This window comes from Monodelphis domestica, chromosome 7 (assembly GCF_027887165.1).
Source record: "Monodelphis domestica isolate mMonDom1 chromosome 7, mMonDom1.pri, whole genome shotgun sequence".
NCBI lineage: Eukaryota > Metazoa > Chordata > Mammalia > Didelphimorphia > Didelphidae > Monodelphis > Monodelphis domestica.
The window spans coordinates 112433999-112460325 of NC_077233.1; the positions used below are offsets into that span (position 1 = coordinate 112433999).

General features: G+C 36.5%; 1 protein-coding gene across 1 annotated transcript in view; it reads right to left on the reverse strand.

Moving 5' to 3' along the window:
- SH3GL2 (SH3 domain containing GRB2 like 2, endophilin A1) overlaps positions 1-26327 on the reverse strand; it is a 237137-nt gene that overhangs the window by 24220 nt on the left and 186590 nt on the right. Inside the window, exon 3 of the mRNA XM_007499610.3 lies at positions 16665-16737. Coding sequence (XP_007499672.1) covers positions 16665-16737 — 73 coding nt within the window. The remainder of the gene's footprint in view (positions 1-16664; positions 16738-26327) is intronic.

Sequence of the window (26327 nt, forward strand, 5' to 3'; positions counted from 1 at the left end):
AAAAGTCAGCAATGTCAAAGTTATAGGTTATATTTTTTATTTTTACCTAAATATTCTTGAAGAATGATCTAATTTAGGTCATCGGTTTCTGGTCCTGCATTCATTTACAAAGCTGAAGCAAAGATAAACTGTCAAAAATACTATGCTGTAGCAGGAAAAAAAGGACTGGATTTGGAGTCAAAGGATGTGGGTTTGAGTCTCAACTTTGCCACCACCTAACTGTGTAACTGAGCAATTTACTTGTGTTACAGAAATTGTCAGAAAATCCAATGATTCAGAAATTCTGTCAATCATACAATCAACTACACATAGGACAATGATAACAGAACTTATTATATACTCAGAGTGTAGACTTCACTGAACTAAAGCCAATAAGCCTCCCAAGTCAGTTTTCAGCTCCATTGTATAGGTTTGGGTTACATAAGCAGGATGGACCCAACAGAATTTCAAAGAGTAAAAAGGGGAAGATAACAATTTGCAGATAAAAGAACAGATGGCAGGAAAGGAAGATCTATATAAGCTAAAACAGGAAAATAGTTAATAGCAGACCTGAGTTGATAAGCTTGCTTTCACAATTCCTATTTCCTACCTGATGTGCTCCTCTTAAGTAAATAGCCATAAAAAAGTTAAGCCAGATATTCTCTTATCACACTTCCATCTCTGTGAACTCTCACTTTTCTCATGAGAAATAAAATGATTGGGCTACACTATCTCTAGAGTCCTTTCCCATCTAAAACCTTAAGTATGAAGACTACCATCAATTTTCAAAAGCTCTGAGTAGTGATAATTAATTAAGGAAATGAAGAGCCTTCCAATTCTTTTGGAAGGATGATTGAAAGTGAATTCAAGGAAGGCAATTTTCCTTGCTCAGAAAGCAAAGAAATGGATTAAAATAACTTTACTCTTGAACATGAACCACTCATTCTATGCAGCTCAGTGAAAATCGTGGTCAGAGTATTGAACTTGGAGTCACAAAAACTAGAGTTCAAATTCTGCCTCAGATACTTACCAATTGTATGAGTACAGGCAAAGTTACTCAAACTCTCTAAGCCTCAGTTCCCTCAAATGTAAATGAGGAATAATTGCACCTACTTCACAAGGTTGTTGTGAAAACCAAATGAAGTAAGATATGTAAAGTGCTTTATAAATGTTGGCTATTGTTATTATTCTGTACTGATAGGGAAAACATATCCTCTATTTTCATTTAGCTTAGTGGGAGATAAGACCCCAAAACAAACTGTTACATATTAATTATATATTGATAATAAAATAAGACATTATCCAATATGATTTCTCCATAAGGAAGATAGAATTGAATTTTTTTAAAAAAACGCCCCATTCTGAACTTCCTTCCCCATTCTTATTCCTGGACATCAAGCCTTTAATCAAGTCATCATGCATTTATTAAATGTCTACTTTGTGCCAGGCACAGGCTAAACATGTTGAAATATGGAAAAAAATGGCAATAATTGCTCCTTTCAAGAAGTTCATATTCTAATACGAAGAGAGAACATGCAAACAACTTTGTACCATAAGATATATGGAAAACTTGGATATATGGAAAACTTGGATATTTTCCCAGAGAAAAGGTACTAACATTAAAGGGGACTAGAAAAAGCTTCTTTGAGAGAAGGCAGCATTTGATAGAAGGTGGAATATGAAGGCAGCTGAAGAAGTCAGGAGAAGGGAGAGAATTTGAATGAAAATTCAAGATGGAGAATCTTGTTGAGGGACAGCAAGGAGACTGTGTAAATGGATAGGAGTATGGTGTAAAAAGATTGTAAAGATGAGGCTTCAGATGGGGAAGGTTAGCAAAGAACTTAAAAGCCAAACAAATTTTTTTTATATCTGATCTTGGACATAATTGGGAACCACTGGAGGTTACTGAGTAGAGAAATGACATGATCAGACATGACCTTTAGGAATATTGCTTTGATAGTATTTTATCCACATTTTAATCCTAGAGGAAAAATGATTTGGAGGATCTAAAATAAGTCAGTGTTCAAAGCAACTCAACAATCTTCATTTTGGATCCATATAATCAAACAGAGCTCTAACCATTTAATTTTTAACAGGAAAAAATAAACTTTAAACTACATGAAATATTTTCATAAAAAAGAAGCCCCATATAAAGTAAAGATACATGCAAGAGAAGGAAAAAATACATTTCCACAAGAAGTAATGGATGGAATGGATTATCATGAAAAGCAATTTATCTATCTACAGTGGAGTGTTTAAAATGAGGTTTGTGCCTGAAGAGAAGTTTGAAGAGGCATGCTAAAAAAAAAATAGGAAGAAACTGAGAAAACCTCTTATCCATGATGACAATCTTTTCCATTCCCCTCCCCCTCAATATTCCCCACTGTGGTTTCATTTTTAGCCTCAATCAGAGTTGTGCCATCTTTTAAGGAAGTCATTTGGGACATCCACAGCTCCTTCCAATCAAGCTCCCCACTCAAAAGTGAAAAATGTGTGGCTTTCACTGAGGACCATTTTGATTCTGGTCACAGCTGAACGGAAGTCAATGCTCTTGTTGTGAGAAGAAAGAATGGAAACAAATCCTTTAACTGGGGCTAACTGAGTGGTTTTCTTCAAAAAATGAAAGTACTTTCAGTTGCAGTCAGTTCAGTCTCTCACTTAAAGCCTATTTTACAGGCTTGGAAGGAAGCTGAAAATTTAATAATTTGGGGGCTTCTATTGATCTTTCCTATTTTAAAATGTGAATCCTTCTGAAAAGAAAGGAAATAAAATTGTCCACTTTACAACCTGCCATTCCCTTATCTGCTATTGAATCCTGGACAAGTCATCAATTCTCTGAGCTTATTTCTTGGTATATACAATGAGGATGAGATCACTTGCAGCTCTTCAACCTCTCTGGCAGTATTCTTCATCCCGGAGTTGTGAGGAAAGAAAACCTTAAAGTGCTTTATAAATGAGTTTTAAGTATTATCACTCCTGTTGCTGTTATCCCTAGCAGGTTACAAATTGTGCATCTGATGATAAATGAGATCAGCTGGAATTCAAGTCAATGAAACAGATCAGATGCATCTGAGCCTTTAAAATCCATAGAGCTTATTTTGCTTGCTTTTCTAAGTGAAAATGGGCTAATGTCATAAAATCATTTCACTAACTTCCTAATGAGAGAATGCTATTATGAGCACTGACTTCTTTGGGTACTTGCCATAAACCAATCATGATCAATCAATTTTAATCAACAAGCATTTATTAAGCTCCCACTATATGTCTGACATTGGGGAGACATACAAATAATAGTATAATCCTTACTCACAGGGAGCTGCATTATAAGAGACCTTTTAGAAACAAGCTATCCTTTAGTCTATCAAATTGTATTCACTTCTATACACTTAAAATAAGTAACTCAATGAATATTAATTAAACACCTAAAGAGTGCAATGCTGGGCACTTGGAAGGAAGAGGAAGGGAAATGAAAGCTCTATTTTACTCTGTACCATATCTAGAATACTTTATCACTTCTGAGCATCACATTTTACAAAAGGATGAGGCTGGACCTGTGACTTCTTTGGCATAAGAGGCTCTCAGTTATGGAATTCTCTCAGAGAATCTTATCAAAGCAGGCTGGCACCTTTCCTGGAACTTATAGTGTTGCAGTGTTACCTAGATTAAATAAACATTTGTTAAGCACTTACTATGAGCCAGACATGGTGCTAAGTGCTGGGGATATAAAAAGAGGCAAAAGACAGTCCTTGACCTTATGAAGCTCCCAGTCTAACAGTGAGGAAAAGATTTGTTCTTGCCCAAAAAGCCAATTTGCATTAGAAGAAGAATTAGAACCCAGTTCTTCCTGATTTTGAGGCCAGCTCTCTATCCACCATGCAATCCTGCCACATTGATTTTAGAATGGATTTCATCCTAAAATAAAAGACAGGTCTTCTGCCTTCAAATTTAAATTGCTTTCCATTGAAACTACAAGGTACTATGAACAAGATGACACAAGAAATGTGTAAGTTGGAGACATAAGAAGGCAAAGTGTACTCATATTAAATGCCAAATGAATGGATAAGCAGCAAGCACTGTAGGAATACCTGGAGCAAGGGAGAGAGCTCACTGAGTGGATAGAGCAGCTGGGTTAGAGAAGGCTCTTGGTAGAGTCGACAAAACACTGGGTCTTGGAATCCAGAGAACTGATTCAAACCCTCCTCACTCCCTCTGATTGCACTCCCTCCTCACCCACATCCCATCATTTCTCTGGTACTTTCCTTTCTACCTCTGCCTCTCATCTAGACCTTCTTCTCTAACACTTGACCATCATAGCACAGGCTCTTACCAGCTCATGTCTGGCCCTTTGCAAAAGCCTTTTGTCTCAAGACTCTCCACTCTGAATGATCTTCCTAGAATGTAGTTCTCATGATGGCATATTCCCAATTTCCCCCTTTCAGTGAACTCCAAAGTCTTGAATGCTGTCCATCTCATCTCTGCCTCCTGGCTTTCTTGACCCCAAGTCTAAGCTAAAATCACACCTTATGGAGGAAGCCTTTCCCAAACCTTCACTTGGAGATCATATGCAATTTATCTTTTCTGCACATAATTGTCTGCTTCTGCCAAGGTGTGATCTCCCTGAGGGCAGGGACTGTTTTTAACTTCTCCTTAAATCTGGAGAGTTTAGCACTTCCCTAGCACACAGTAATTGTTTAATAAGCGTTTGTTGACTTGACAGCTGTAGACCATGGACAAGTCAAACTCTCTGACTCTGGTTCCCCTTAGGTAGTAAAAGGGTACTAAATGCTCAGTTTGGCATTCAAAACTCTTCACAGCCTAGTCCCCTCCTTCTTTTCCAGTCTTCTTATGCCTTATCCCCAGCATATACTCTTTGAGCCAGTTACACTGGCCTCTTTGCTGTTCCACAAAAATGACACTCCATCTCTCAGCTCTTGCATTTTCTCTGGAGGTCCCTAAACCTGGAATGCTTTCTGTCCTCCACTATGACTACTGACCTCCCTGGCTACCTTTAAATTCAAATAATTAAAATTCTATTTCTACAGGAAGCCTTCTCCAACCCATCTTAATTCCAGTACCAAATATTTCCTATTTGTCTTGTATAGAGCTTGCTTTATATTTGGTTGCTGTTGTCTCCCCCATTAGATTGTAAGTTCCTTGAGGGTAAGGACTGTCTTTTGCCTCTTTCTATATCCCTAGCACTTGGCATAGTGACATATACACACAGTAGTAGGTGCTTAATAAATGTTTGCTGATTCATCTATTGAGGTGACCTACCTTCCTCAAAGAGTGGTTGGTCATGAAGGGCTTACAATGTAAACCTTAAAGTATTGTATTGTCACAGTCAGAGGAATGGCATGACCAATAGTATAATGGCAAAAATGAGACAGTAGGGAGGATAGTGAGTAGATTAGTAGTTAAAAAAAAGGGAGGGGGCAGCTGGGTAGCTCAATGGATTGAGAGCCAGGCCTAAAGATGGGAGGTCCTAAGTTCAAATCTGGCCTCAGACACTTCTCAGCTGTGTGACCCTAGGCAAGTCACTTGACCCCTATTGCCTAGCCCTTACCACTCTTCTGCCTTGGAACCAATAAACAGTATTGATTCCAAGAGGGAAGGGAAGGGTTTAAAAAAAAGGGGGAGGACAATAAATTGGAAGAGTAAAAAATAGGACTGGAGTGCTAGGTTAGGACCAGATTGTGTATAGTCTTGAATGAAAGTCTGAGACTTTCTAAGATGGGGATACTAATATCATACTTATTTAACATCAAGGAATTGAACCAGATGACCTCAATACTTCATTGTATTATCATACCAGCCCATGATTACAAGATTGAATTGAATAACAGCTAAAGTCTGTTCTGGCTGCAATATAATCTAGACATGTATGAGTTAGGAGGTCATTCTAATAATCCTAAATAGCAGACTCTAGCATCACTCCCTGGGTTTAAGAAATTCCTCTCACTCATTTTCTCAATTCAACAAAAAAGAAAGACCTCACCTTTTCAAATCAACTTTAGGAAAGGATTTATAAAGTTATTGATTTTTATTTTTGTTTCACTACCTGCTCCTCAACTCCACACACACATATACACATACATTCTACATCTATTGAGATGTCTAGGAGTATTTCCAATTCTGAGTGAGGAGACTCTAACTTGGAATTGGAATCAGAAGATCTGAGCAGAAAATATGCCACCTACACCTTTGGTGAACTCTACGGAAGTTTTCCATCTGGAAAACTGGAAGGAGTAATACAATTGGAGGCAACTATGTAATTGTTAAAATTCTGAATCTGAAGTCAGAAGACCTACAGTTGAATCTTCACTCTACTATTCATTACCTATTTGGATCATGAATCTGTTTACTCTTTTATAAAATAAAAGTCATATTAGATGATTTCCAAGATCCCTTACTGGTCTCAATCCACAATCCTAGAAAGGAAGTTAGAATAGTGAGGACTCTTAAAACTAAGTCAAAAAAGACTGACTAGCTTAAGGAATTGGGATATCTGGTATAGAGAAGTTGGAGGGCTGGAGCCATTTTCAAATATTTCAAGAATTATCAGACAAAAAAGAAGTTAAAATTGTTCTGCTCAACTCCAGAAGCAAAAACAAAAACAAAAACATGGGAGGTATTCAGTTTCTTATACTTGGAAACATAGGAGAAGCAGGGTGATCATTTGTGTAGAAAGAAAGAAATTTCCAATGTGAGTTAATTTAAATACTCTTTGAGATCTCTTTGAAATTTGAGATATCATTTTTGAAAGATTAAGTAAAACATAATAAAACATAAATAATAAATGTAAATAAATATATAGGTAGCTTTAACAGAGATAAAAATATGCAGAGAATGAAATATGCAAATACAGGTTAAGTTGTAAAATCTCTCCAAATTCAGTATACACACAAAATTTTCATACATAAGATATATGTAGGTCTATATAATATTTGCAGATCTTTACCAAATTATAGTTTAAGGATAGTATAAAAAAACTTATCTTGTCCTGTAAAAGGTTGCTGCTTCCTAGACAAGACTATTGTTTAGGCCTTTATACTCTCCTGGTTGAATCATTTAAAACAAGAGGTTGGTTTTTTATTTTTATTTTTTTTACTATTTTCATGCCCTGGACCAAAGGACCATATTTTGTCAGTTTCAGTCACTGGTTTCTCCCCTTTTGAGCATCAATTTCTTTGATGGCTACTTCACCTCTAAATTACAAAATTAGCTCAAGTTAGAAAATTGCTTTATGAGAGTATAAGGCAGAATTACTCATGTTAGAAGAAAAAAGGCACTTCTTTCCAGTAGAAAATAAATCACAAGCTCAGTGATAAGAATGAATTGTGGCTAAGGAAAAATGATGACCTGAAAATATCATGACCAGGACAAGACTTGCATTAATTCATAGTAATGTTGACACAGAAATATGGAAGTCATTGAGGAAGTAACTTTGGAGTAGAGGAATCAATGCCATGTATCTGGAGACAGACTCCCTGAGTCAGAGTCCTAACGCTGCCATTAACTTTCAACTCTCTAAATCTTAAGAAACAGTTAACAGCTATTCCTCTAATAGTAAATCTAAGTTTTCTTGGATAAAAAATGAGAATATAACAAGATTTCCCCAGTCTAGTCACAGCATTATTGTGAAGACTAAATTAGATGACATATTAAAATGCTTTTGAAAATCCTGTATCATCTAATCTACCCACTTTTATTAATTGCCTACTATATGACAGATTCTGAGTTAAATGTTAAGAATACAAAGATAAAAATGGAATAGTTCTCCAGAAGTTTATATTTTATCAGGGAAAGAGATAACATGGACATGTATAAGTATACACAGTATGGTCACATGGTCAAAGAATCATCTCATCTTTGACCATAAAAGGGTGACAAATTTTTAAGAATCCAATATGAAGCAAAATAGCAAGTGATTCAACCAATTGCTACCTCAACTTTCTTTACCAATGGTTCATGCTGCCTTGAGACCTTGTATGTTGTAAGCCTTGATTAAATCTTCATTCTGAACCTCTCCTATGGGGTTAAGAGTCCTCAATAAATCCCTGGGGCCAATGAACCTTGTAGAAAACCCTATAATTCAATATGTGTGGTTTAGAGCAACCATAGGCACTATAACACATGGAGATATTTGTAGGATTGAAATAAGACCCCCATCTGTGGGGGAATATGCTGGGAAAGAATGATCTCCTAATAAGTCTTACATACTTCATCAAAGCTACCAAATCTCAAAGGCACCTAAAGAAACTGAAGTCAATTATTAATACTGAATGAACTGACCAACAGGTGAATTGGCAAAGACCATGCTTAAGTCGATAGTAACCCTGATTCAAGATCAAGGGCAGTAATTTAAACATGCTTCAGTTTCCACACCACACATGAATTTAATTTGATTTTATGAACTTTTCTAGTGCCCTTTTTTAGCCATGATGAAAAGACAAACTGGATAGCAAAGTTATTCAGCCAAGTGTACAGAAAATAACACGACTTATCAGAGGTTGTTGCTCTTGAGCTGTTTTTCAGCCATGTCTAACTCTTCATAACTTCATGTGGGGTTTTCTTGATAAAGATTCTGGAGTGGTTTGCCATTTCCTTCTCTAGCTCATTTTACAGATGAAGAACTGAGGTAAGCAGGGGTAAGTGACTTCTTCTGGATTACATAACTAGTTAATATCTGAAGCCAGAGTTGAATTCAAGATGAGTTTTCCTTATTTGAGATTGAACGCTCTCTATTGGGCCACCTTACTACTCAAAACAAGAGGACATGGGCTCAAAAACTGGCTCTCCTACATACTACTTATATGACCGTATACAAATCACTATAGCACCCTGGCTTTCAGTTTCATGTAAAATGAGGGCATCTGTTTGAATTCTATACCCTTTCTCCTTCTCACTACAGTTCTAAATCCTAAGATCTTAGAATTAACAAAATGAAAATGACAAAAAAAATCAAGCAGATGAGGTATTATTCTAGGGTGGTAGCAACCTTATCTAGGTAGGTGTTTGGAATACATATATTGAGAGCAAATTATTTAAGAAGTCATAATCATAATGCAATCTTTCCACTGAAACTTTTCAGTTTCATGATCACCAACTATCCTACATTCACTATTTTCTATATTTATGCATCTTTAGAGAGAGGTGATTAAGAGGACACTATGTGCAAAATGTACCTGGGGCAAAGCAATTTATAATAGATTTTATTTCATGTTGTTAGCAGAAGCTGGTGGGCACCTCTATGATGAAGTAGATAGAGGACTGAGTCTGGAGTTCAAATCTGCCCTCAGATGCTTACTAGCGAGGTGACCTTGTTTGCCTCAGGCTTCCCATCTTTAAAGTGAATTGGAGAAGCAAATAGCAAACAGCTCCAGGATCTTTGCCAAGAAAATCCCAAATGGGGTCATGAAAATAAAAAACCACAGAAATTACTAAACAACAACAAAAAGCTCCTAGGACATTCAAAAACAATCCAGACATCTTAAACAATCAACAATATTTTATGTTATTTCTGAAATAATTTTTAATTATCTAAAAAATTCTGATTGAATTTTTTTCTAAGAAAAGATCCTTATTTAATAAGCAACTTCAGTCATGTCTAAGAATTAGACAAAGTTTGGAGACAAACTGATGAAAAGTAATTGCTTTAGGAAATCATGGGCCTTCTAAATAGAATGGATTTTTCATGTTCAAATGATTCTTCATTAAAATAGTATAGAATTGTTCTTTAATTTATGCTGATGAGCTAATAAGAACCAGAGCAGCAGTGTATAATGCAGTGGTAAGACAACAGTATTTAGAGTCAGAGGATCTGGGTTCAAATCTTAGCTTTTCTACTTACCAAGTGGTTGTGGAAAAGTTACTTCATTTTTTTAGACCTAATTTTCTTTATCTGTCAAAAGAGAAGGGTCAGGCTAAATGTTTTCTTTCTCTCTTTAAAAAAAAAAAACACAAACTCTTACCTTCAATCGTAGGATCAATACTATTAGTTCCAAGGCAGAAAAGTGGTAAGGAGGTTAAGTGACTTGCCCAGGGTCACACAGTTAAGACATGTCTGAAACCAGACTTGAAGCTGGTACCTCCCATCTCTTGACCAGACTCTCAATCCACTGAGTTACCTAGCTGCCCCTGCTAAATGCTTTCTAAGGTCACATAATACCTACATCTATATTCTGTGAACTATATGCAGATGTACTGAAATCAAGAAAGGAAAAAAGTCACAATTTTTTATTCATTCAACAAATATTTATTGAGGGACTACTATATCGAGGCTATATGATAGACACTGTACAAAATACAAAAAAGAGTAAGACTCTACTCTCAAGGGAATTTTAATCAATTACAACTATGCAATTAAGTAATTTCATTATTCAGAAGATCATAAAACATGTGAACAAGAAAGGGTTTTGAGATTACTTGGTAAAATCCTTTCATTTGTACATGAGGAAGCAAAGTCTTAGAGAAGTAAACCACATTTGTCCAAGATCACCCAGTTAGTTACAGGGTAACAGTAGGAAAACCAAATTACAGTTAACATATTATATTACACTTGGGGTCAAAAAGACTATGTGCATCCCACCTGCATGGGATAGCTATGGGTACCTTCTTTGAAATCTTCACAAGGTATATATAGCATGGTAGCCTTTTGCCATCAATCTATTCCCCTCCCATATATTACTGGTGGTTTAGACACTTCTCCCTTTGGCATTCTAGCAGACTTTATTATTTAAGGTTTTACCCTCAGTGAGGCAAATAGTAGATGGAATCAAGTCCCAAATAAGCCAGTTAAATAAAAGTCACTTAAATTTTGTAGATCTACCAAATGATAGTCTTTTTTTGTTAGTGATGATGGCATTAATTTTCATAAATGCATGGAGCTTACCCACTTTACTCCAGCCTAAAAGCATAATTCCTTTCCAGTTAATTGCTATCGCTGAAACTGACATTAGATTTGCCCCAGGAATAGTTATTATTTTCCTTTGTGGCAGATGTCCACAAGCTTCTCAAAGACCCATAAACCTTTTTCCCCCCACTGGCAGCTCATTAGTACACTCAACATGCTATAAAAATATATCATTTCCAAGAATAATTTATTTTTAAAAAGGTTCCAAACCACTTCCTCTTGCAATGTTTTTGATGAGGTAAAAAACAAGACTCGGTTCAGTGAATTTAAGGCTTAATGAAAATGCCTTTTTCTAGATTTTAACTGTAGCAACTCTGGAACTTGGAAATCTTTAGATACCTTAAAAGAATGAAACCATCTGTTCTCTCCTTTTTCTGCAGTTTGTAGCCCAGCCTGGCACATAATACTTCCCCAGAGACACACATAACACAAGGGAATACAAATCCAGACACACCAGAAGAGTCACGAAGGAAGAAGACTTCTGCAGAATCACTGCCCCATTTTTAAGGAATCTTACTTGGCTGCCTTTTCTTCCCTTCTTGAAGGACAACCAGCACTGGGGAAAGGGCATAATGGTCCAGTATTTAAACAACAGCCAAGAAGGCTTGTTGCTCTGAGTTTAGACATTCAGACATCTTTAGTATGGAAGATGCTTACCACCTTTATCACAGCAAATGACAGCAACTGCTGCTCATAACTGGGCTACCTTGCCTTTCTGACTCTATCCCCATCATCATCACCATCATCTGACCCTCTTTCCTCTGATTCTGTTTGTACTTTGGGGGAAATGTTTCCAGTCCTTCAAGGTCAAAAGAATCTTATTATCCTGGGACATGCTACCAAGTTAATGTCCTTGCTCATCAAAGAAATCATCACCCTAAAACTCATACTTACAGAGGTACTGAAGGCAAGAAAGAAAAACTTCATCAATTGTTCATTCATTCATTCAACAAATATTTGCCTTGTATGCAGTAGTCTCTCAATAAAAATTTGTTGAATGAATAAAAATTGTTCTGTATTGTACAAAATACAAGGAAAAGTAAGACCCTACTCTCAAAGGAGTGCTCTTACATTGCTCATAGCAATGGAACTGCTCAAGGTTACTAGTATTGTTAAAGGTTTATAGTTGGTCACCAAGCCAGACCATATGCATAAGTAAAGTCCCATACATGCATACCTCTAGTACTCTTGGTTGTCTCATCATATGATAACAGAAATCAAGTCAGAGATGCTTTTAGAGGTTATCAAGTACAAGTCCCTCGTTTTGAATATAGGGAAAATGAGATAAAGAAAGATCAAGTGACTTGCCTAAGGTCATTCAGATAGAATATGGCAGAACTGAGATTTAGACCTAGGTCCTCTTTCTCTCAATCTAGGACTCATGGTCATTCACGAAGGCTTTTCTCCTTTTTCCATCCTTTTTCCTTTACATGGTGAAAAATGACATTTCAGGAACTTTTATTTACAGCGTTGACCACTGTGACTGAGGAGGTCACTGAAAATGATAAAACTGCTGAAGCCAGTTATGTATCTTCTAGGGAAGGATCTCAAAGGGAACGTAATAAAGTTGGCTACTGCAGCAGTCATTTTCCTTTGGGATCTTTCCAAAGAGGGTACATTATTGTTTCCTGTGGTTCCTTTACTTAATATAGAGTAGAGTTATGAACTTAAAAGTCAAGTTTACTGCTGAGGTCCTCACTCCTAGTGATTCAATAGTGTAACTGCAAAATGCCCTTTCAAGACTGTGAATTGCAAAACTGTAAAGATAATTTTTAGTGTCTTGATTTAAATAAAAAATAAGTGGTCGCCATGGGAAAAATTCCCAAATATGAAAATACCCAAGTCAGCAGGGTTTTATGGAGATTTTAATTAATACAAATGAAGGAATTTAAGGGAAGGGAGAGAAAGAGAAAATAGTAAGAAGGGCCTAGGCCAAATGGCCTAAGCCTGAGCCTTAAGAGAGACTAGTCAGTCTTTTATCACTCACCACAAGATTGTCCTAAAGCAAAACTCCAGTCCTTCACTGAAATCCTTAACTCCTGAACTCAGTTCAGAGACCCAGCTCCTCCAAACTAACTACAAACTCCAACTAAGTTCAGAGAGCCTCCTCTGACCCCTGACTTCCTTTTAAAGAGAATTTTCTCTTATGTCACCTCCCCTAAATTTTCACATCTACCAGTCACAGTAGACACTTTTCCTCAGGACTCTCCATTCTTAGTTGACATCTTCTTTTGTTATCACCTTGTCTGATTAGATTATATCTTCTGAGTATTTCACATCTCTTTTCTAAGCTTGCCCTTTGTAAGTTGCTTGACCTTTTAGTGATTAATTTAACCTTTGTAGGTACTTGTCACCTCTTTTTATTAGATCTAAAATAGATCACCTAGATTAGGATTTTTGCTTCACTGTAAGTATCAGTTGGGAACTTTTCATTGTTCAATCAGGAATTTTACAACTTTATCTTCCCCTAAGGCACTGTCTGGGCAGGGTGAGTAATTTTAAAGTTCTCAATAAATTCCTGACTAAGTACCTCCATTGTAGAAAATGGTGAATAGCTTAATCAAATCTTCTGAAGTAGAGTCTGAGCAGTTTTAAGATTCACAATAGGACCACCATTTTAAAAATGAGAAAGATGTAGGCAAACCCTATCTGTTTTTGTCTATTCTCTTTCTCCAGGCTGTCTGGGTTGCTTTCATATAATCTGAGCAGGGTTACAGGAGTCAAGGAATTTATTTCTTGTTTGCAGAAATTGGTCTGTGATTAAAATGGGGGGGGATTTGAAATCTCTTCACCACTCCATCCCATACACTATCCATAAAGACTTCCTTGAAGATCTCCCAAATTATCTGGTTCGCATGATTCCTGACCTGCCAAATTAGCAGAATGGTTCCCCAACACACTAACAGCCATGCCAAAACCTACCTTTGACTGTGACAACTCATTTATGAAGGGTATTCACTAGTCTAAACTCACCATTAAGTTGGTCAGGGCTTCTGAATGGATCCGGATTCCCTTCTAATCTGTTCTGATTCCTGGTATTGATGATACTTGCTCCATACCACCCACTATTGTCTCCCCTGGATTTAACCATCTTCCTTCTCTCAGGTGACGGCTGCTCATACAAGAAGGGCAGAAAACTGAAGGCCATCCAGCTAGCTTATAGTTTTCCTAAGAGCTTTCTTTTGAGATATAGTACTGGGATGTAAATTGCATGTGTATTCTGCACACCAAATTGAAAAACTGTTATGGTCGCAGAATATGCATTCATTCACCGATGCAAGAATATCCCAGTATGAAGTCATTCTATTAGACAATGATAACATCACAATTCATAGATGTGCACCATTGAACCCAGCAACTCTGATTCCTGATTTGCCAATGGGTGGAGAAGAATTACATGATTGTGGTCAAATAGTAGAACTCATGCACACACCAAATGAACGCCTTAAAGACACAACTCTTATTGATCCAGAAATAGAGTTATACACAGATGGGTCCTCCTATATTCACAATGGGAGAAAATTCACTGGGGCAGCTGTAGTTGACAATGACAGAACACTTTGGCATGCATCATTACCAAGTTATGTCAATGCCCAGGGAGCCAAGCTCAAGGCTCTGCTCATGGCCTTAGAATTAGCTAGAGGGAAAAGAGCTAATATTTTTTTGGACTCATACTATGCTTTCTCTACTGTACATTGGTTGTCATACATATGGAAAAACAGAGTATAAAATGTTGGCTGGGAAACCAATTGCATATGGCAAACTAATAGACTATATTATAAGTGCTGTAGAATTTCTCCTATAGCGGTGGCCATAATCCATTGTAAGGAACATACTCATGGAAAGGACAGAATATCCCTAGGGAATGACAGAGCAAACATAACATCAAGATACGCTGCAAGGTATGGACCCCACCATGTGCTGAATTTCTCTCTGATTAAAAGACATAATCTCACTGAAGCCTACAACAGAGAAGAAATACAGTCATGGAAAGAGCAGCTAGGCGCTAAACTGATCAAAGGCATCTGGATTGTTCAAGGGGATAAACCTATTCTCCCTAAAAAGCTGTATCAACATCTATGCACTGTAATTCATGCAAAGGGACATTATGGAGTGCAAGGGATTCTGGATACCATACAGAGGTTTTGGACAGCACCAGGAATAACAACAAATGCCATTAGAACTTGTCAGGCATGTGAAACATGCAGAAGGTATAATCAAGGACATTTTAAGAGCATAGCATTGGGAGGCAGACCACTCAGATATATGCCTTTCTAATGTATTCAAATTGATTATATCAACATGCCTAAAGACAAGGGATACAAATATGCATTAATGATTGTGGATAGCCTGACTAGATGGGTTGAAGCATGACCATCCAAGAAAAATGACACAGCAACAGTAGTGAGATTTCTATTAAAAGAGATAATACCTAGACATGGCATTTCCAATACCATAGATTTGGACAAGGGATCCCATTTCACTCAAGTTCTACAAGAAATCTACAAGAACTTGGGGATTAAATGCAACTATCATTCAATTTATCAGCCCCAAAGTTCTGGTCAGGTCGAACATATAAACAAAGAATTGAAGACACAGATAGGTAAACTCTGTTCAGAAACACACTTAAAATTCACAGATGTTATGCCTCTTGTTTTCTTCAACATAAGAACTAGACCTAGGACTGACTTGCATAAATCACAATTTGAAATGCTATATCATCAGCCACTATGGCATGGTAGGACAGTAAAGCCACCATGCTTGTCCAGTAAGCCATAATTGCTGCCAACACAACTACCCCACAGAGTACTTGTTTGAACATCTTGCTGTTTGTTTTTAGGATTGTAAAGTCAAGTCAGTCTGAGGTGCCAAATTGTAATAGATGATCTTAGAGGGTATATTTGATGGATACTAGATAACTAATAGATCAGGTAGTTATCTTCTTTTGCCTACCCTCCTCTCCCTTTTATACCTCCTTTCCTCCCTTTTCCAATCTCCCTTCCTCACCTCTTCTTCCCTTCAGTTTCCCCTTCCTCCTTCTTCTCCAACCTCCTTCTAAGTCACTCAGGGTGAGCTATGATGTTTCAGAGGAAATACTCTTTTGTCTTCTTTATCTCAAGTAATGGTTTATTGGGGAAAACAGGACAATATGGAGGATGGAGGTAAGAGGGTTGGGATTTCCCTATTATCTTCAGTGAATCTTAGGTTGGAGGATATTGAGAGAAATGGCAATTCAGTCACTAGCATGAAACAGAGCAAGTCAGAGAGAGATATATGGACTATTTTCCTTCTTCTTCTGCCTTCAAATCAGCCAGGTCACCTCCAACTTGATTATCCCAAGTCCCAGAGATAAACCCAGCTTCTTTCTTCAAAGTCACCACCATCAGCCAAAAGCTCAGAAATCCAGTCAGCAGTTGACTCTTGTCTTCAACCATTTCCCGGTCACATTCCAAATGGAATTTTCCTTTCATTGACAGCTGATCAATCTCCAGCTTCTTGTCTTGCTGCAAGCCTTATAATTTCTCCCCTCCACAAATCCCAAAATGTAGATAGTAAAAAGATTATCTAACTTTGTAGAGGAGAAACAGAAGCTCAATAGTGTAACTTTGTGGCCAATCAATGGTTACACAGTCAGTAGATTTAGAATTAAAGTTGAAGTATCCTGACTCTAGGTTCAGCATGGAATAGTTATAAAGTATATCAAGTACTTGTACCAATGAAATTGAGTAGATACTTTGGAAGAACATTCTTGACAGGCAATAACTTCCCTTACCTGGATTAGGTTGAAGATATTCAATTGTTTTGGTCATTATTTCCATCACAGCCCTGCTGGTAACATCCACTTTCTGAAAGAAGATAAGAAGTGTTGATGAAGGAAAAAAACAGGTGATATGGTGAAAATCCTCCAAACTGACCAAATCATCAACTAATAATGCCAATCAGCGATTTAAGCTGAAATATAGACATCCCACCTCATTGTAGAGAAATGCAGAATAAAACCATGCATTCTCAGGCATGGCCAATTCATTCACTTAAATTTGCTTGAATACATAATTGTTATAAAGGACTTGGTGGGGTGGGGTGCAGAAGTGGAGTAGAAAGAAAGATTAGTAAGTGATGAGCATAGAAAAAAGCATCAATAAAAACTTTTCTAAAAATGCATAGGAGAAAAGTAAAGTACACAAGCATAGTTTTATGATCTAAAATATGTCCTACAACTTGACATTTTGCAAATGGAATCCATTACTTAGACAATTTTCAATCCAATAAGCAGATATAACAATTAAGGAATTTTAAGTATTAATGTAATTTACAGACATTGATTTTGCCATTGTTATTCTTAATACACTCCCAACATGTCATCAGTGTGCTGCTTTGGGCCAGAGACGTATTAAAGCATATTGTGTCCATGTTTTTGAAGATAGTACCAAACCAAAACCATTCACCAACTATCTCCCAGTCCCTTCACAGATTTCTTAGGAAAGGAGATTCTCCATCTCCCTGCATCCCCCATCTTAAGGCAGATTTCAGTGTCTTATATCACCTCAGCACCAGCCAGTGCTTCCCTTGTATAATCCTCCTTCAGCTTTAGCACAATGTCAGGTCTCTACTTTCTGTGAAGAAGAAAAACAGCTGGTCTCTATCCTCCTTACATATTGTGACATTTCTCTCTTACTTGTTAAGCTGCTAGTTTCTGTTATGGAAACCACTTGGAGTTTGTGAAAGGGAAAAACATTTCCCCATCAAGCCTCAGAATTCAAAGATTAAAATGGAGAAAATGGAAAGCTTAGAATGTGGGAGAAAAAGACCCTGTTTTATATATATGGTGGTGGTGGTGTTTGTAATCAGGTTTCTAAAGGTCACCTTTCTTCAACAGTAAAGGTGTTTGTTATGTAGGTTTATTCTAACAATAAATAGATTTATTTTCAGCTTCTGTATATGGCATTACTGGTAATTTTTAATTAAAAACCATTGAGATTGGTAAAACAGTTATTTTTATATGAAATGTTTACTTACATGTTAAAAAATTAAAAAACAAGCAAACATTAACATCCCTTGGTGGACAAAAAGTTTTAAAGTCATGATGATTAGGTTTAGAACAGAATAACCAACCTTGCTGAGGTCTCCTAGTTTGCTAATCTCCATGAACATGATTATTGATGAATCAGTATGAAAGAATAGCAACTCTTCAGAGTGGTGGATATTTTGATCCAGAACTGGATTTTGAACCAGACCTGGATTTAAATTCCACTACTGGACCTGAAATCACTTCTGCTCTTCATGTTTTCATTTCATGTTCTATAAAATGAGAGAAGCTTTAAATGCAATGAAATACAAATTCTTATGGGGAAGTAGTTTTCTGAGAACTTACAGTAACTGTTTAAGATTCTGATACTTTTATTTAGCATTTCTGATAAGCAAGTCATCGATTCTTGTGTCCCTTCTAAGTTCAAAAGAAGAATTTTCTCCTGCACATACCTATTTGAGATCCCCATTTCAGGACATCTAGAAAAATAAATTGATTTCCCCTCCTCCTCACCCTTCTTATTTGCTACACTGGTTGTTATCTGAAATTACACTTAGCTAATACTGCTCCTATGGAATGGCAACACTAAAGGCCAAGACAGAATACAGTAGACCAAGATTGCTTTAGTCCTGCTGTGGGAACTGACATCAAATGAGAAAGGAAAAATCTTTATGTTATTCCTCCTGAGCTGAGTAATGTAGATCCAACCAGAGTCATGTCACAGAGGAAAGAACATTGGTTCTGGAGTCAGGGGGCCTCAGTTCTAATCCCATCTGCTACTTGTGTGATCTTGGGTATATCACTTCATCTCTTTACATCTATTTTCTCATCTATAAAATGAGAAGGTTGGACTAGATAGCTTTGAGGCAATTCTAAATCGATTTTCCTAAATTAAAGTTTATTGTTGGGCACATTTAAATGCATGAAAATAGGAATCCACAAAATCTAAGATTTTCTCTGGAAGTGAGAAGCTCTGACTCTTCATTCAACAAATCCACTCAAGCAAACTTTGATTTTAAGGAGCCTATGCTCTCTTACGTGCTCTGTGTGTGTGTGTGTGTGTGTGTGTGTGTGTGTGTGTGTGTGTGTTTATGTTTAAGCAATAAAAACATTTTTCTCATACTGACAACTCAAATTATGGGGTAGGAAAAGATATCCTGTGGAAGTAACACATCCCCATTATTACATTCAATGGGCTCACAGAGGAGGCGGTGGGGTTAAGAGGCACACACCTGTGTTTTCAGTGCATCTCAGCTGGAGAGTATCTTTGGTGGTTGATATTAGAGAGATGATCTTTAGGAATCCCCACTTGTTTTATTCAGTGGCAATACTTGATGTCAACCTCTAATTTATTTCATTCAATTGTGTAATTGCTCCTTCAGGAATAAATCTAAACTGAATTCTCCGTATTCAAAATTTCTTATCCCATAAAGGAGATTTTCTTGGGAGTGATTGAAAGTTGAAATGCAATGCATTTTATGTAAATAATAAACAAAAAGAAAAGGAGAAATGGTTTGAAACTCCAGGTCTCCTGATCTCCATGGCTAACAAATTTCAATTGTTCCATTAGTAGAAACAGGGAATGGGTATGGAATACAAAGTTTATAGCAGAACTGTGCCAGCAAGAAACAAGGTCTGTGGAGTGAGACAAGGATTCCAGGGAGATATTTTATTTAAATTATAAAAGAAAACAGAGCTTTGCAAGTTATATTTTGATTTTATATTTAAAGAGAAGTAAATTGTACATAAGAAGGATTTTTAAGTTTAATGAAAATTATCCTTTTAATTTCTACTATTATTTGGAACTGTTTTTTTTTTATTTAGGATTAAATTCAGAATAGAAAAAAATCGTAAATGAAATAGTAAGCATAGGTAGGATATTCCAGATTCCCCTATCAAAATAAAACTGAGAAATAGATAAGGAATCCTTGGAAAATAACAAGCTTTATTCTCTGTTACCAAATAAGATATGTATATGTTGATTTCTCCTTGGTTTTTTTTTTACTTTGGTTTTCCATCCTTGTTTCTTTTTATCTCCAATCAGTTAAGGTTTCTCAGTCTCTTATACAATTTCATAAAGATCCCACTTTGGTTTCCTCTCCCACTTGCTCCTGTGGCATTACTGCTTCTCGATTTCTCCTGTTCCAAGATTCTCCTAGCCTGGGACTACTGATTGAATGTCAGTTCTTGTAGTGGTACCTTCTGGTACTAAATATAGTGATTTGTACCTTCTACTACAACTTTCTTGAGGGAACCAGTCAGAAGTTATCCCTCCCTGCTTGGATCTCTTGGGTGTTTCTCTTTGACTTTTCTAATAGGCTTCCTTATTTTGACTTTCTGTTCACATTATTTATTTGTACACATTTGTACACACTATAAACTTATTAGATTGTGACTCTAGGGAAATATATTATTTTTCTTTTTTTGGTATTCTTGATGTCTAGCCCATAATAGGTGCTTAATAAATGTTGAAAATTAGCTTAGAGAAGCTCCTTACACAGCAAACCACAATGTACTCACTGTTCATATGACCTAAATATTTATGGTCATATTCCCACAGTTAGGATTAGGGCATGTGATGCTGAACCTTTTAGAGACCAAGTGACCAAACTGCAATCCTCATACTACATGTGAACTCCCCAACTTACCCCAGATAGGGGAGGGAGAAAGTGCTCCCACTGGGCTACTGGGTAGATGATGAGAAAAATGTCCTCAGGTGCACATGGAGAGGGGGAAGGGAGCATCTCCCTCTGGCACACATGCCATAGGTTCACAAACATGGGTATAGAACATGGATAGAGATCTAGCAATAGAGATTGAGATGAGAATGATCATAAAAATAAGACAGTCAGTGGAGATGTATCACAAAAACCCAGAGAAAAGAGAGTATTTCATTGGCAAGGGTGGTCAACAATGTAAAAAGCTTCTTAGAAGTCAAGAAGAATGAAAACTATTATGGACTATCAAGTTTGGCAATTAAAAGAGCACTGGAAATTTTGGAGAAGACACTTTTTACAAGGAAGAGGAAGGAGTTGAAAACTGAATGAAAGGAGAGGAAGAAGAAGCAATAAATATGGATCGATTTTTCTAGGATTTTGACTATGAAAGGGAAAATAGATACAGAATGAGACTTATTCAAGTTTTTGCTTTTTGTTTTATAATAATGGAGATGATTTAGTCATGTTCATAGACAACAGGGAAAGAGCTAATAAAGAGAGATGGATTAGAATTAAATAGGCAGGGAGTTTTGACTGTATCTTGTCTTTCAAAGTCCATTTTCTCTGTCCATTCATAGGTAACAGGGCTCACTAGGTTGAAAGAGAAACCTTTGCTTCATGAGTAAAGCTTCTGTTTTTCTCTGGAGATTTTTTTTTTGGTTGGGTATTTGGTTCAGCTTGTGGACTTGGCTTAAAGAATGCTCTTTCTTGGAGTTACAGAACATGAGGAGTAGATCTGAAGTTTACCTATGTTAAAGCTGATTTTTCAAAGCATTTCAAACTCTGATTTTTCCCTTCCTAATTACTTTCTATTGGCTAATTCTACAAATTTAATTGCATCATGTATTAATAAGATGCTCAGGCTTCCCCCACCATCCCACATTGCCCCCTCCCCACCTCTTTTTCCAATGGTTTTTGGGTTGGAAACTATTCTGTCATCCAAATACATTATGTGCTTTTAACCTCACCTTAAAACTAGAAAACTAGACCACTCTTTCTAAAAGATGAATATTAGATCCCCTTCCATTGTCTGGTTATGCTACAAAAAAGCAAAATCTCAGATCTCTAATTCAATATTATCAATTAGATAGTCCTTGAAGATTTGCAAGGCACTTTAAGTATATTATTTTATTTAATCCTCATAGCATTCTTGTTAGGTACTATTTATTATCCCTACATTATAGATGAGGAAACTGAGGCTCAGAAATATTAAATGACTTGCCTACTAGAGTTACACAGGTAGTTAAATATCTAAGGAAAGATTTGAACTTGGGACTTCTTGACTCCATCTCCAGTACTATAGCCTTTATGCTACATAGCTAAATAATAGCTAACATTGACATAACATCTACTACATGCAAGGCACTGTGAAAGTGATTTATAATTTGTATCTCATCCTTAAAAACAACCTTAGGAGGTAGGTGTTATGATTGCCATTTTACAGTTAAGAATAAAAAAAAAAAGAAAGAAAAACATTTTAAGTGACTTGGCTAGAGTCATACAACAATTAAGTGTTTGAGGCTAAATTTGAACTCAGGTCTTCCTGACTCGAGCTCCAACACTCTAACCACTGTGCAACCTTTTGTTGTTGTTCAGTTGTGTCCAGCTCTTCATGATCTTGTGGACCATTTGTCTCTAGGATTTTCTTGGCAAAGAAACTGGAGTGATTTTCCATTTCCTTTTACAATGGATTAAAGCAAATAGAGGTTAAGTGATTTGCTCAAGGTCACATAGCTAGTAAGTTTCTGAAACCAAATTTGAACTCAGATCTTCCTGACTCCCAGCTCAGCACTCTATTTACTGAGCCATCTAGCTCCTTCCACTGTACCACCTAGCTGCCTTCAAAGTAAATACTTGTTAACCGGAAAATGGCTAAAGAAATGATGATACATAAGTATCATGAAATATCACTGAGCTTTAAGAAATGATGAATGTTACAACTTCAGAAAAGTATGGAAAACCTCTTCTGAACTAATTTATAAAGGGATTTAATGTAAACCAGAGGATTTCATATTTCGTGCTAGAGGTGAAAGGGGCCACTGTGGAATCTTGAGCCAGGTAGTGAGTGACATAGTCAGACATATGACTGAGGAATACAATTTTGGCAATTAGAGAAAATGGACTGGAGACAAGAGACATCAGTTAGGAGGATTTTGCAATGGTTAAAATGAGAGGTGATGAAGGTTTGAAATAAGATGGTAGCAGTAGAGAGAAGGGTATAAATGATAATTGTTTTGGAGGTAGAATTAACAAGATCTGGTTACTGATTACATATAGATGGGGAAGGAGAATAAAAAGAGAGTAAGGCTGGGGTAAAGAACCTCTGGTATCAAATGATGCTGTTGTTCTCAACAGAAAGAGAGAAGTTAGGAACTAATGTGAACTATTATTAAATTAAGTAAACATAACCAGAAAAGAAAAATAAAGTTAATACAGCAACAAAATTGGAAAAAATAACAAAACAATAAAAGTTGAATTCTGGGAAATTATTACAACCAAATTTGGACCTGGAAAAAGCCAGAAGTCCTTTCCACTGCTTCTTTGCAGAGCTGTAAGTCTACAGGAATGGAACCTTACACATCTTTGGCTTTTTCAATAGGTTTCTTGGTTTTGCTGAACTTTTTCTCCCTCTTTTTTTCCATTCTTCATTATTAAGACAGCTCTCTAAGGGAGGGAAGATGGTAGGAGTAATTCAATTGGAAATACAGTTGACATAAAAACAGAAATTATTAATAAAAATTTATTTTAAAAATATAATTCAAGATTCTGATTGCTAGTTCTTTGCCCTATTCTCCAAGTCTATTCTCCTGATCCATATTCACTTCAAATTAAAACTACTATACACAGCCTTTAGCTCTGATCCAAAAGATTAACATTTCTTGACTAGTCTATCCCACTCCTCTCTAATTGTAAGTGAAGTTATCATTTTTAATAGAATTTCTGATGTCTAAATGAGACCAAGACCAGAAAGTTTGGAAACTTTTCTGCTTTACTCTGTGGGTACACTCTTTTGATCAATAAAATGTCAGCTTCTGGAGGGCAAGAACTGTCCAAATTTTTGTTTGTATCCTTAATGCTTGGTATAGTTCCTAGAAAAAAGTAGGCATTCAACAAATACTTGATCAATTTATTGTGAATCAAAATAGCCCCAAATCAGCATGTGTCCAACTGTATGATGCCTTAAGAATCCTGGAATTTCTCCATAAGTCCTAATCTTTCCAATAACTCATCCTTGACATTCTAGTCTTTCCTTTTTGTTAGGCCACAAAGGTAGATCTGGGGAAAGATTTAAGGCAAAAGGAGAAAGGGACAGCAGACAATGGGATGGATAGACAGAACCATGGAATCAATGAAACATGAGCTTGGACATTTTGGGGGAGAGGAGAGTGCAGAAGAGACTAGCATGCTTTTGTCCATGTGATCATGAAGAGTGGGACACAACTGAATGATTGAACAACCACAGGTAGGTTTTGTTGCGTAGTCTAAACATTTTCCTATTATACTGTATCTTATTTGATCTTGTTCTCCAACTCTAAACCTTGTTATCTAGCAATATCTCTCAGCTCACCAAAGTATCTCCTAATCCAGCGGTATCAAGTTCAAATAAAAATGGGTACCACTAATTTATACATAAGGATCTCTATGGGTTATATATTGGAAGTTTTAAAAGGTAAAGTTATTTGTGTCTCTGTACAACTATATTTTAGATATATGTATTATATATATACACACAAAATACACATATAATTTATAATATGTACAATGTGATGTCATATATATAATATAATCAACTATACACATGTATATATAAATTATATATAATACATAAACTTTATATATATTTGATTATTTAATTTCATTTTAGTATGGGTCCTGTCTGGGGTTATGTGCTTGACACCTTTCATCTGTCTTTATGCTTGGACAATATCTTTCTTTATAATAGCCAGATCTCAGAGGTCCACAGTCAACATCAACATCTGAAATGTAACTTGGAAGTAATTAGGTTTTTAAAAATTTGAGTACATAATTTGTCTTTTTTAATTTTATAATTATTATTTATTAAATAGCAAAAGGGGGGGAGAGAGGGAGAGAGGGAGAGAGGGACAGAAAACCTGGCCAGTTCTGGTATTTGAGCACCTAAGCAAGGTCAGAGCCAGACCTTTCAACAGCCTGAGTTCAAAGTTCCCAAATATATCCCCTCCTTCAATATCATGTCCCTTTCCAGGGCCTCTCTGATTGGAAGACTCAGACCTCAGTCAGGACAAGAGTCCAGGTGGAAATCCAGAATGGCTGAATGGGGCATGTGTAGTCTTCCTCACATGGCTTCTGTCTAGCTAATTTAATTACTTTACTACCCAAGAGAGTTCTTGTTTACAGATAAAACAATGAATTGGTCTACACTCTACCAGTTTTTACAATAAGACAAAAGAAAGGAAGACACAGCATGGCTTCAGAGAGAGACAGTTTGAGCTTCAGCCCCATAATCAAACAGCTTTAAAAATCAAAAAAATTTGGAAAGAGGTAGCTAGGTGGCTCAGTTAGTGGATTGAGAACAAGTCTTAGAGACTATAGGTCCTAAATTCAAGTGTGTGGCCTCAGACTACCTGTGTGATGCTGGACAAGTCATTTAATGCCCAATTTCTAGCCCTTACTGCTCTTTTACCTTGTATCCAATACACAGGATTTATTCTAAGATAGAAGGTAAGAGTTTTTTAAGGGCTTTAGAGTACGTAAACATAACATTATAGCAAAACTACTACTGTCAGGACCATTCTGAGGGACTTGGGAGAAAGAACACTATCCATATCCAGAGAAAGAATTGTGGGAGTAGAAACACAGAAGAAAAACAACTGCTTGATCACATGGGGTCAATGGGGATATGACTGGGGATGTAGACTCTAAATGATCACCCTAGTGCAAATATTAATAATATGGAAATAGGTCTTGATCAATACCCCATGTAAATCCCAGAGGAATTGCTCATTAGCTACAAGAGGGGAGTTGGAAGAGGGGAAGGAAAGAGCATAAATTATGTAACCAAGAAAAAATATTCTAAATTAATTAATTAAATAAACTTTAATTTATAAAAAAACTACTACTGCCATACTTTGCAGTTTAAATTCTGTCAACACTATGGTCTTGGGATATGTCCCCATCCCTTTCCTAAATCTGCCCTAAAGATGTGATTAAAGCAAAATTAGAGACTCTCTGAGTAGTAAAATTAGAGGTAATCTGATATCTATGAAAGAAAACTGAAGATACAGTCAGATCAACTTGTACTTTAGTCCTATCCCAGACACAAACTATGTGATTCTGGACGAGTTATTTCACCACTATCTCACTTGTCTCACTCATGAGACAAGGAGAATAACAACTGTGTCACTTACCTTGGAAAGCTGTTGTGAGAATCAGATGAGATATTGAATATAAAATAATTTACAAACTTTAAAATATTATATAAATACCACCATCACCATCATTGTCATTTCTCACCTTTCCAAGGACAGTTAGATAGAAATCATCCAGGGACAAATCTTTTTCCTGTTGTTTATCATTTATATATAATATTCTATGGATTATTATACAGGTGGGAAAAAAAACCTACTGCTTTTGGTGACTGAATAAAAGGATTAGGACATAACCCCATTTTCCATAGGATCACTGAAAGCATATCCATTATAAATCCAGTAGC